Source organism: Phascolarctos cinereus, unplaced genomic scaffold (assembly GCF_003287225.1).
Source record: "Phascolarctos cinereus isolate Bilbo 61053 unplaced genomic scaffold, phaCin_HiC Scaffold_2;HRSCAF=192, whole genome shotgun sequence".
NCBI classification, from domain to species: Eukaryota; Metazoa; Chordata; class Mammalia; order Diprotodontia; family Phascolarctidae; genus Phascolarctos; species Phascolarctos cinereus.
The window spans coordinates 133,436,531-133,449,816 of NW_027555625.1; the positions used below are offsets into that span (position 1 = coordinate 133,436,531).

Consider the following 13,286-nt stretch of genomic DNA (forward strand, 5'->3'; position numbering starts at 1 on the left):
CAGGGCTGGTGTAAGAAAGCCTTAAAGAGATATATTTTGAAATGTGAGTTTTGCTTCTGGTAGGCTTTGGTCTTTCCCTTGCCTATCTCATTTTGTATTCTGATTGTATTTTAACCCTTTCTGTGTCTCAGACCTTACCTAGACTTACAGTCTCTTTACAGCTACATATTCTTTCTCTCCATTGCTCCCAAGGCCAGTTCATCACAAGGTCCCAGTCACTGCTCATGTTTGTGATTTTCTGAGTTCTACAAGCTCCAGGATTATATTTCAGCTAAATTCTGCATCTCTCTTAGAAGCCAGAATAAGCTTCTACATACAGCAGACACTTCATGAATGTATGTTGGCATTATAGTGATAATGTGCTCTGGTAGGCAAAAAAAGAACCAGGCATGTATGAAATATTATGTTTTGTTTAATTAAAAGTATTCCTACTTACTTTTTTGACTAATCTGAACATGGCCTTCAATTAAGATGATGATTTAAAACATCAATGGTGGTAAAATGACTTTTAGAGTATTAGGCCAAATCAGCATGGGAATCCTCTAGGTGCATTGTATACTCACATTTTCTGATCGCAGCTTCTTGGCTGGACACCCACCATCTATAGGGTGGAGCATGTAATAAAGTCGGACTTTGCTTGCATGTTTTCGACTCTGTGAAAGAAAATTGAAAGTGTACGTGGGTGAAAAGGGGTTCCATAAACATGGCAAGATAAAAACAAAAATACCAGTGAATTGTAAAGACTATAGTCAGAAGATCTCAGTGCAAGCCCCAGATCTGCTACTTGTTGTCTCTTATGACCTTGGTAAAATCACTGAATCCCTTTTTGGTCTCAGTTTCTTTATCTGAAAAATGATGGAGTCCAAGTAGATGTCTTCTAAAGTCTTTTTGTAATTTGACATTGCACATCCTTTTTGTTTCTTGGAAAGCACTTCCCCCCCCACACACACACACACTCTTTCTCACTTGAGTGGCACATTGGATAGAGCACTGGACCTGGAGTCAGGAAGACCTAAGTTCAAATCCAGACTCAGATATGTATTAGCCGGATGACTGGGCTGTCACTAATTCAGTTTTCTTCATTGTAAAATGGGGGATATTACTAGCACATACCTTCTAGAGTTGTTGTCAGGATAAAATGAGATGATATTTGTAGAGTACTTTGCAAACTTTAAGGTGTTATATAAACTCTGCCAGCTATTATTAGCAGTGGTACTTAGCACAACATCTGGCACAGAGAATGTACTTAATAGCAGTTTATTGATTTTATTATTAATATTTTACATTCATAACAAGCCCATGAGGTAGTTAGTATGGGGAGTATTGTTCCAGCTTTACAAGAAGAAGCCATGAGTGGTTCAGTGACTTATAAAGAAACACACAAATAATATAATTTCAGAGTTAGAAAACAGAAACAACATGGAAAGTTGAAAACAATTGAGATATTTTTCCTTTGGAGAAGAAATGGCTAGAAATAGGGGAAGGAAATTTGTTATCTGCTTTGAAATGTATGACGAATTGCTGCATTAAAAAATGATAACAAATGGTGGTTAAATACCATAAATTTATGGTTCTTCTTAGAGCTTCCCAGCCATCAACTTGGGAGGTGTCTTCTAGGAGCTGCTTTCTTATACAAGATGCCCTTCCCTCCAGGACCTTCGGGTAGAAAGAATACTGGACTTGGAATCAAGATACCAGAGTTCAAAATCCAGTTCTAACATGAGTTCCTTGTTCTTGGGCAAGTCACTGTTCCTTTGAGCTTTAGTATTTTATCTGGAATCATCACAGAATAACACTACTTATATTACCTAGTTCATAGAGTTATTGGAAGGAAAATGCTTTATAAATATTGAAGCCCTATACAAATGTAATACTATTATTTTTTACTTGTCCCCAGTGCGAAGATATTGAGAGACAATGGGGGAATGCAACTTTAAGTAGGTGGAGAAGATGCAGAGTCAAATTATGTCCATCTTGAGAGGTATGTAATCCAAGATCTATTGCTCCCTCTATAAAACTGCTTGAGCTAAAACCTGTCTCTACCTAATAATAATATCTGGCTTTTATATAGTAATTTCCATTTTGCAAAGGGCAATACTCACATTATCTCATTTGAGCTTCACAAAAACTACAGTAACTATTATCTCCTTTTTGCAGGTGAGCAAACTGAGGCTCAGAGAAATTATTTGATTTGAGCATAGTCACATAACTAGTGTCAGAGATAGAATTCACACCTGAATGATACTGATTCAAAGTCCAGAATTCTGATCATTTAGGAGGGAACTTCCCAAAGAATTCACCTTAAGAAAGCTCTATACTCATTTCCCCTGAGAGCCAGTCATAAGCATAGTCCAGTCCCAGAGGGCACATGGATCTGCACCTTTTTCATCTGAGAAGCAGAAACCATGAAAGATCGTTTTTTCATATGGTTACATCCAAGAAAAAAGGTAAATTAATCCATGCTTGAAAATAATCCCAGCAGTGTGACCAATGAAACAAAACAAAACCTACTGGCTTTGGAGGCAGAGGAACAGGGACTAACTCCTGTCACTATCATGTGCTACCTACATGACTTCTTTGGGCCTAAGCTTACTTGTCTATAAAATGAGGGTTTTGAGCTCGATGGCCTCCAGGGTCCCTTCAAGCTCTTAATCTATGATTCTATGATCAAGCCAACCAAAGGACTGGTGATTAGAAAGGATGGGTTATACCAGCCCACATATCATATGGAGTTTCATTTGGGCAAACTAAGACTTCTGTGACTGCAGGAATTTTCCCCTCCATGGTATTCAAAGAATTTAAGTCTTAGAAGAGACCGTAGAGGTCATCTACTTCAGCACTCATTTTTCAGATAACAACGAGTCTCAGAGATTTGCCCAAGATCACAGAATTAGTGCAGAAGTAGACTCCAATCCAGATCTCTTTCCAGTACAGCATTCTTTATCCTACACTAAAACGCCATGTAAAATGAGCCACAAGTCCTAAGCAATTTTCTGTACTTCTAGCTCAACTTAAAGAAAACTATAGACTTTCAGAAGGAAATTTCATTGGTAACCATTTTGGCTGAGTTTGGAGATCTTTCCACACTGTACTGGTGACAATCCTTAAAAAAGAGCTATGCAATAGAGGATCCTAGAAAGGATATCTCTAGAATGAGATTCAAGAAAGGATACTCCCTCAATTTTAAAAAGTCAGGTTCTCTTAATCTTATATGCTGGAAATCTTTGAGGCTTTCCTCATGACTCTATATGTGTATATGGAAAGGATTTCAACAGTCAGTGATTACAGTTCATAGTTGACTGAGAATTTCCTCTTCAACAAGCCCAATTATTACAATAACAGGCCTTTATTTATATGTTTATGTGACTCAAATTACCTCTTGGATTTTTTGCCTGTCCTCTTCAAGAAAGCTATCCTTAATAACAAAGAATTTTTAAACAATTAGTATTTTCAAGGAGGAAGAAAATGAAAACAAATTCACAAAACTGATCAACATTTTGAAACTATCTGATTTGACAGCTATGATAAGCAGTCACCTAGTCTTCAGTTGAATACTTCTAGTGATGTGGAATTCGCTATCCACTAATGGAGTTCATTCCACTAAAAAGTGTTCAAATCAACTAAAAAAACTAGTTGAAACAAATAACAACTTCAGCAAAGCTAAAGGATATAAAATAAAACTACACAAATCATCAGCATTTCTATATACTACCAACAAAACCCAGCAACAAGAGATAGAAAGAGAAATTCCATTAAAAATAACTATAGATAGTATAAAATGCTTGGGAGTGTACCTGCCAAGACAAACCAAGGGATTATATCAACACAATTATGAAACACTTTTCCCATGAATAAAGACAAATCTAAGCAATTGGAGAAATATTAATTGCTCAAGAATAGACTAAGCCAATATAATAAAAATGACAATTTTGCCCAAGTTAATTTACTTATTCAGTTCCATACCAATCAAACTACCAAAGATTATTTTACAGAGCTAGAATAAATGGTAATAAAATTCATGTAGAAAAACTAACGATCACGAATATCAAAGGAATCAATAAAAAAAATGTTAAGGAAGGTAGCCTATCCATTCAAAATTTTAAACTATATTATGAAGTGGTAATCATCAAAGCAACTTGGTGCTGGCTAAGAAATAGAGTAGTGGACCAGTGGAACAGATTAGTTACACAAGACATAGTACTAAATTGCCACAGTAATCTAGTGTTTGATAAACCCAAAGATCAAAGGTTTGGGGGTAAGAACTCAACATTTGACAAAAATCACTAGGAAAATTAGAAATCATTTTGACAGAAACCAGGTATAGATCAATATCTCCTACTGTATACCAAGATGAGGTCAAAACGGATAAATGATTTAGACATAAAGAGTGATAGCATAAGTAAATTAGAGGAGAATAAAAAATGTACTTGTCAGTTCTATGGATAAGGGAAGAGTTTACAGCCAAACAAATGATAGAGAGGATCATGGGAAGTAAGATGGATAATTTTGATTACATGAAATTAAAAAGCTTTTGCAAAAACAAAACTAATGCAGCCAAAATTAAGAGGAAAACAAGAAACTGGAAAAAATGTTGCAACAAGTTTCTCTGATAAAGGTTTCCCTTCTCAAATATATAGGGAACTGAGCCAAATTTATACAAATAAGACCTATTCCCCAATTGATAAATGATTAAAGGATGTAAATAGATAATTTTCAGAAGAATTAAAAGCTATCAATAGTCACATAAAAATTTCTGAATTACTACTGAATAGAGAAATGAAAATTAAAACAAATCTGAGATATCACTTCACACCTATTACATGGCTAATATGATGGAAAAGAAAAATGACAAATGTTAAAGGAGATGTGGAAAAATTGGGACACTAATGCACTGCTGGTGAAGTTGTGAACTAGTTCAACCACTCTGGAGAGCAATTTGGAACAAAGTCCAAAAGGCTATAAAACTGTGCATACCCTTTGACCCAGCAACATCACTGCTAGGTCTTCTTCCCAGAGAGGTCAAAGACAAGGAGAAAGGACCTATTTGTACAAAAATATTTTAGCAGCTCTTTTTGCAGTGGCAAAGAACTGGAAATTGAGGGGATGCCCATCAATTGGGAAATGGCTCAGCAACTTGTGGTATATGATTGTGATGGAAAACTATTGTGCTATAAGAAATGGTGAGCAGAAAAACCTGGGAAGACTTCTGTGATCTCATGCAAAGTGAAGTGAGCAGAACCAGGAGAACATTGCACAAAGTAACAGCAGCATTGTAAAGATGATCAACTGTGAAAGACTTAGATACCCTGATCAAGACAATAATCCCATACTATTCCAAAGGACCTATAATGAAAAAATGTTATGTACCTCCAGAGAGGGAATTGATGAACTCTGAAGGCAGATTGACTCATACTTTTAAATTTTTCTTTATTTTTATTATTTTATTTGATTTTTGCAACATGGCTAATATGGCAACATGTTTTGCATGACCTCACATGCATAATCAAAATCAAAGTGCTTGCCTTCTCAAGGATGGGGGAGAGAAAAGAGAGAGGAAAAGATTTGGGGACTACATATTTTTAAATTGTTTAAAAAAATTACATATAATTTGGAAATATTTAATTAAATAAAAATATTTTTTAAAAAAGAGTGCTCTAATTGTTTTCAAATTGTTTTCAATTTTTTTTTCCTTATACAAAGGCTAACTTCCAAAAACTGCCTTTAGTTGTAACCTATGATACCAAGACAAAAAAAAAATCTAATCCCATTCTAGTCCATGACATACTCGAAGACTTGATAACATCCACTCTAAATCCTCTCTTCCTCAGGCTAAACATTATCCATTTCCTTCCCCATATCCTTGTACACTTTGTTCTCCAGTCTTTTCATCATCTGGATCACTCTTCCTCTGAATGAACTCCAGCATGTCAGTGTCTCTTCTAAAATACGATGCAAAGGCATGAATATAATACTGAATGTGTGGCCTAACCAGTGTAGAGCACAGCAGGACTATGACCTATGTCATTATGGATAACACTTTGTTTCTATTAATGAAGCTTAAAGTTGCATTGGCTCCTTTGGCTGTTATGCCACATTGATGATCATGTTGCTTAACCATGGGCAGGGTGCCTACTCACAGGAGTGTTGGGTGCTCACCTTCATCTAATTTCATTCTGATAGGAAGAAATCATAAAACTTGGATACAAGAGAAAGAACCTTCTTATCTCCAAATACCAAAGGGAGTACCTAAGTCCTTATTTCCTAATCTAAAAGATGGAGTAAATGATCTCTAAAGGTCTCTTACTATTCTAACCCTTTTGATCTTATGATTTACTCCCTATAATTACTCAGACGTTATGCCTGGAGAAGGAAATCTTTCCCATAGATTCTCCACTGGCCTCAGTGAAGTTCATTTCTACCTAAAGATGTGAAGAATGCTAAACAGAGTTAGGAGGGGCCTGGCTTTGCATCCTGCAACTGACACTTATTTAGCACATCACCATGGACAAGATAGACATTTCTACTCTCTGACATTCCATTCCCTTCTTTGTAAAACGGGGATAACAAAGTATTTACTTCACAGGGTTTTCTTGCAAATTTTACAACATAATTGTAGACTACTATTATTACTGTTATTATTAATAAGAAAATTCAGACTTAAAAAGCAACTATTTGAATAGTGGCAAAGACCTCTGGGTCTCAGAGACAGGGACTATGGTCAATGCTATCTTTTTACAGTTTTGTAGCATTTAGTATGCACTTTGGATGGCCTTCCTTTATAGGAATCTTTTCATTATATCAAATTGACCTCTTTGAAAGAATTATAATTATAATAGCTAACAACAATGCAACGCTTACTACATGCTAAGTGCTTTTCAATTATTATATCATTGTTCATGTTGGAAAATGTTATCCAGATCAAGAAGAACTATGGAGTCTGAAGGCAGATAAAAGCATCCTATTTTTTCTTTTTTGTTAGTTTTTTTCTTTCTTGTGGTTTTTCCCTTTTGTTCTCATTCTTCGTTTACAACATGGCTAATGTGGAAATATGTTTAATATGATTGTACATGTATAGCCTATATCAGATTGCATGTCATCTTGGGAGGCAGAAGGATAGGGAGGGGGAAATTTGAAACTCAAAATCTTATAAAAATGAATGTTGAAAACTCAGAATAAATAAACAAACAAATAAATAAGCAATTATTATGCCATTTGACCCTCATAACAACCATGAGAGGTAGGTGCTTTTATTATCCCCATTTTACAGATGAGGAAACTGGGGCATACAGAGGGTAAATGACTTGCCCAGGGTTACATGGATACTATGTGTCTGAGGTGGGTTTGAATTTAGGCCTTCCTGACTCCAGAACCTGTGCTCTATCCACTGTGCTGAAACAATGTCATTAATGAATATCGATTGAAATATTTTAACCATAATTTGCCTCTTTGACACATGAGCCCATTTCCCCTAGTTTTGCCCTCAGAGGCCAAGCAAAAGAAATCCAATCTCTCTTCCAAAGTATAATCCTAACATACCTGAAGAGACAGTTATAATTCTCCTCCTGTCCTAAGTTTTTTTCTCTATGTTAAGTATCCTCAGTCCCTCAACCAAGTAACCATCCCTCACCTTTCTAGACATTCATCAATGTTTACAAAATGTGGTTCCTAGACCTGAACACAAGCTCCAGAACAAGTCTGGCTCCATCATAGTCATTCATTCTCACATAAAAATAAATACATACATAATTTGGCAGGAGGGGGAGCGGTGGGAGAGGTGGAAGGACTAATTCAATAAACAAAAACCCTAGCATTAAATTACACACATGCTTCAACTCCCGACATCTTTAGTCACTAATGGATTCACAGCAGTTTTGATCATTTCTTTCCCTGTGCTTTTCAGTTAATGAGTTGTTAGTTTTGTCAAACAGTGAATAAGTCACTTGGCAGTCTTTGCCTTTGATTGAGAGCACCTTTTGCCAAGGAACATAATTTGGTAAGAAGAGAGAAACACAAAGACAAGACCTTTGTCTGCCAAAGAGACCACATTATGTTACTTCCATACCATTACAACTCTGTTCACTGTGAAAGCACAGTGGCGAGCAGATACGTGATATAAAGGGCCATGACATGATATCCAGTTTGGATCAGAAGACTTAAGGCATCCCTGTTTTACACTATACCTTTATCGCTCTGCTTTCTGGTGACCATTGTAGGCTACCCATGTGTGTTCTTCCAACCTGTGACTACCCAACAAAGGATTCAAAGGGTTGTGGTTGCACATTTTTAAATGACTGGTTTTGGTGACTTTTAGTGCCATCATGAAATCCAATTTCTACAGAGCTTTATACTTTACCAAGAGCCCCCTTCATAACTGTCCTGCAATATAGGTAATTCACATATGATTATCCACAGTTTATAAAGGAGGAAACAAGCTAGTGAAAGGTCAATGACTTACTCATAATCACATTAATTAGCAAGTGGCAGAGCAAGGATTTGAATCCAGACCTTCTGACTCTAAGTCCAGCGCTCCTTCCAATGTACCCTAGTACCTTTCTGGGAATCCATATTTTAATTAACTCTATCCATGGAAAATAAAATACATACAAAGAACTATAAGTAGTAATTTTGTGCTTAGAGTAAGTGCCACAGTGTTATTCCAGGGCAACCAGGAACAAACATGTCCAGGGTATCATCCTGCTAAGGTGGTAAGGGATGGTGCAAAGGGAGAATAGGATGGATAGATACTCTGAAAGATACTACTTAGAAACCACAGCTTGGGGGGGGCATCTAAGACCACCCCAGTCTGCCATTTATTTAATAGCTTTTGATTACTTTAGGTAATTATTCTTACCCACTAGGTTCTAAGCCCTGTTATTTCTATGCTGCTGAGGACTGCAAGTGACTGTTAGCTCCCTCTAAATTTGGGACCCAGAATCAAAGCCCTAATCATCCTGTCCTAGTTATGACCTTATATGCAAACACTCTAGGAATGGATATTGCTATTTGTAGTGAACTTAATGATGCTTATACATTATAGGATGTTTGTAAAAGGTATATATAGGTGGAGGAACACAGTGGGCATTGTGCACTAGAGATGAGGGTGATGATACATTTTCTCATTTTATGCTCAAAACAACCTTTTGAAATAGGGGCTACTGATAGTATTATTGTTGTTTTACACATGGAAGCTGAGGTCCAGGGAAGTTGAGTCACCTGCTCATCTTCATATAGCTACAAAGGTTATTGATAGGATTTGAACCCATACCTTTGCTGAGTACAAATCTAGTGCTTTGGCTGTCTCTTTACCCATTGATTGGGCTACAGGCAAATACTATACGGGATTTGGAGGCAATGTTGCAGAACAGTAATGGTGCTCAGACATCAAATCAGCTTTATCTTTGGGATATTCACCATGTAGTATATGGGAAGAAACTGTCAGATGAGGCTCAAAAGAGGATTTCAGGGGTTTAGATACAGCAATTGATATTCCTTTACATTCCCTCTTCATTCTGTTTGGGCCAGGCTGCTCACTGTCAGGTACAAAAAAGGCAGGCTCTCCTGCCATGTGTCTATATTCTCCAGGGGGCCTATTTGTGGGTCCTTAACTGGGTCTTCTGCTTCTGTAAAGCCTGGGCACAAAAGGCATCAAGAAAAAGATGGGAGCAATGAGGATGTATGTGCTACAAATTCAATTTAGAGCTGACTGTTTGAACCTGAATAGCTGAGTTCAATCCTCCTTTCCTTGGCAGCTGGCACCAGAATATTAAAAAACGTAGCTTGGGCAAGCAAATGTTAAAAACATTCCCTATTATTTTCTATAGTTTTCTAAGAACCCCACATGCAGACTGATAAACACATGTACATTTCCTATAAATTCCAAACATCCCCCAGGTAAATGAACAGCCACACAACTTCTGTTTAAATTTAGTGGGTAATATTAATACAGTCATAGGCTAGGATCCTTTAAGTATCAAATTCCTAACATTTCGCCTAAGTTTATACTATAGTCTTTTTCTTTCAACCAATATTCAGAAACATCTTCTAAGATCCTGCCCCACCACTTCATTGGAACCTCAGGCATCACCCAATCCACAAGTCAGACCCAGAAATATCCAGTTGGCAATAACCAACTTGCTTAGAAAGGGTCATGGGTGACTGAGAGAACTTCTGCTCCTGCTTTGTTTGGGAGATGTAAGGTTTATGGGAAGACAGCAAACATCCATGGCTTGATCTATGGATTGGACAATCCTTGAAACTGTGGGCCACACCTTTTTAACCAAAGGATTTTAGAAGTGCTCTACAGCTTCCCATTGCTACCACCAATACAAAGTTACCTTTCCAGATGCTCTCTGCTAGAACCATCCTTCTGATCTAAAAGTTAAAGCCAGAAAACATAAAGGACAGGGGGAAACCTTCAAAGTCTGGCAACTGAAGCTAGATGAGTCAGAAAACAGCAGGAAGCAATTTGCTTTGTGGTCATTATCTCTATTTTACTTTATTCTTCTGTGCCCCCCCCATGTCCTTGAATTCTGAAGCATCAGAAGTAAGTTGCTACAATTAGAGTCTTCTTATTAATTCATCCTTCATTCTCTAAGAGGACCAATGACATCAGGAAGGTGATGTCTTGACTTGCAAGTGAATTGGATTTAAGTGAGGCAGAACTGTGTGGAGTCATCAGCCACACTCTCCCCTCCAAAGTCACTGAAGTCCAGTGGCAAGACACAGGTCAGGATAACTGGCAATAATGGCCCCAGATGCAGTGGGTGACCGTAGCCTTTTTAAGCTAAGTTATTTCTCAGGTCTCAGTTTGTCTGGAGCAACACCCATTCAAGAATTCTTCAGTGTACTTTTTTCCCAGCTGGCCAATTGTATTTTTAAAGGACTCTTCTACCTCTCTCATTTGACTTTTAAGTCCTTCTTGAGCTCTTCTAAGAAGGATTTTTGGGCTTCAGACCAGTTCACATTCCCTTTTGATGTTGTAGATGTGGATTTGTTGACAATGTGGTCCTCTTCAAAATTTGTCTTGATCTTCACTCTTCTCATAATATGAATCTACGGTATGTTTCTTTTTTACTCATGGTGTTTCTTTATTCCCTGGCCTTTAAAGAGATTGAGCTCTCCTGCTGGGGAGCACAGGGCACTGACCCAAGCTTCTTGTGTTGGGAGCCTAGGTCTTGGTCACTGGCTTTGTGTGCTGGGGCCTCTTATATTGGCAATTAGAGGCTGTAGGGTTCTGGCAGCTTACCTGTTGTTGGGCTGGAACTTTCAGGTCATTCTAGGGTGCCTGCTTTTCCTTTCCTTTAGCTTTCTTCAGCTCCTTTTAGGTGGGTGCTGCAGAGTGTTTATCTTCCTGGGGCCTCTTGCAGTGCTGCCTCCCTTATTTCTGCTAATGCACTGGGAGACTCCCTTGCGGTAGAATGCCAAGGCACCTGGTGGTTTTCTGAGCTGCTTTCCACCAGTTCCCCCACCCTCACTGAGGCACTTGGAGGTCCAGGTATTGGTGTTTGCCTGCTCTACCACTTGGGCTTGATGATCTCCTCCTGGTTGGCAGTTGGAGGCTGTAGGGTTCTGATAGCTTACCTGGTGTTGGGCTGGAATCAGCAAGGCTGGAACTTTAGGGTGACTCTAGGTTGCTTTCTTCAGCTCCTTTCAGATAAATGCTGCAGGGTGCTTATGTGCCTGGGGCCCTTTGTAGTGCTGCTTCCCTTATTTTTGCTGAGGCACTGGGAGACCCGTTTGCTGTAGAATGCCAAGGCACCAGGATTTCCTCCTGGTGTGCTAAAGTGTGGCTTTCCGCTAGCTGGCTGGGGCGCCTCCCCATCCCATACTTTCTCCTTCCCTCAGAGTAAGAGGGTCCTTTCCCATTAATCCCACAAGCTACCTGGACTACTGCACTGCTGCTCCCCATCTTTCTTTTGGTTTAGCTGTTTCAGGGTTTTTTCTGGGGTGATATTTTCTGTGTTTTCAGAGGTTGATAGGGGAGGGTAAGAGTGACTACATTTAACTCTGCCATCTTGGCTCCCAGAAGTGGAACCCATTGAAGAATTAAAGGCCAGATAACAGTCTAAGTTAAGCTTCTATGACCATTAGCCATGTTGTTCTCCTTCCATGACAGGCCCTGCCCTTGGGGCACCAAACATTCCAAGAAGAGAAAGAGGAAAGCTCAGCACCAGAAAATGTCTCTCTCCCATGAGTACCAATGAAAAAAATAGGCTGTCCATCCATCATCCTTCGCTCTCTCTGCATGACTACCTCACCTCCTTATCTAGTCATACAGATATTTGTTGATAAATTTTAGACGATTTAGTGCATGCCATTTATCATTGTTAAAATCCTGCAACTATTTAAATCCACTATATATCACTCCACTGCCCGTGTGATGATTAGCAAATTTGATTCCTTGGGGATTATTCTACTTCATGAGTCTCACCCATAGAAAATCACTAAAACAATAATGGTGTTTTTAAAAATGAGATTTTTTTTGTGTTTCAGGAAAGAGTTTGAGTATATCAAAAGTGCTATGTGAGTTCCCAAAAAAGAAGACTGTAAATTCAATGAGTTATCAGAATTTTGTGGCAACCAAATTAAAAAAAGAAAAGCTAATGTGATATTGGGCTGCATTAAGAGAGGCAAAGCTTCCAGGAAAAAGGAGGGGGCAGTCCCATTCTACTCTGATGTGGTTAGATCATATGTGGAGTATTGGATGAAGTTCTGGGAAGCACATCTTAGGAAGGATAGAAATAAGCTGGAGCTTGGCGACAGGACTGACCCTCCTGCCATGCGGAGATCAGCTAAAAAATTGGGGATATTTAGCATGAATGAAAGAAGACTTGGGGTGGACATGTTCCAGTATTGAAAAGGATGAATCCCTATGAAAGAATGATTAGACACCTTCTGTTTGACCCAGAGAGTGAGAGTTGTAGAGAGGTAAATTTAGGTTTGGCATAAGGAAAAATTTGCTAAAAGAACAGGCTACCCCAGGAGATGGTAGGTTTTCCCTCTCAGGAGGTCTCCAAGAAAAGGCTACAATCCCTTTATTGACATGTTGGAGAGAAGGCTTTTTTGGAGCTGTGGCTTGGACAAGATGACCACTAGGGTCCCTTCCAAACATAATATCTTAGAACTCTGAAGAATGAAATAAAATCATTTTTACATGTAATTGGGAAAAAATAAAATATTTTTTAAAAGATGAAATGCAGCCTCTTCTATTACTTTGCTTTACTTCTGAACTCTGTTGAAACATGCGATGTGTCCAAAATATATGTCCGATACACTTTCTTTCTGGA

General features: G+C 38.3%; 1 protein-coding gene across 3 annotated transcripts in view; it reads right to left on the reverse strand.

The window, feature by feature from the left end:
* ZMAT4 (zinc finger matrin-type 4) overlaps window positions 1-13,286 on the reverse strand; it is a 732,744-nt gene that overhangs the window by 527,919 nt on the left and 191,539 nt on the right. For all 3 annotated transcript variants that reach the window (XM_078149597.1, XM_078149596.1, XM_020969655.2), the window contains one exon: window positions 564-653. In XM_078149597.1, the coding sequence (XP_078005723.1) occupies window positions 564-653 (90 nt within the window). The remainder of the gene's footprint in view (window positions 1-563; window positions 654-13,286) is intronic.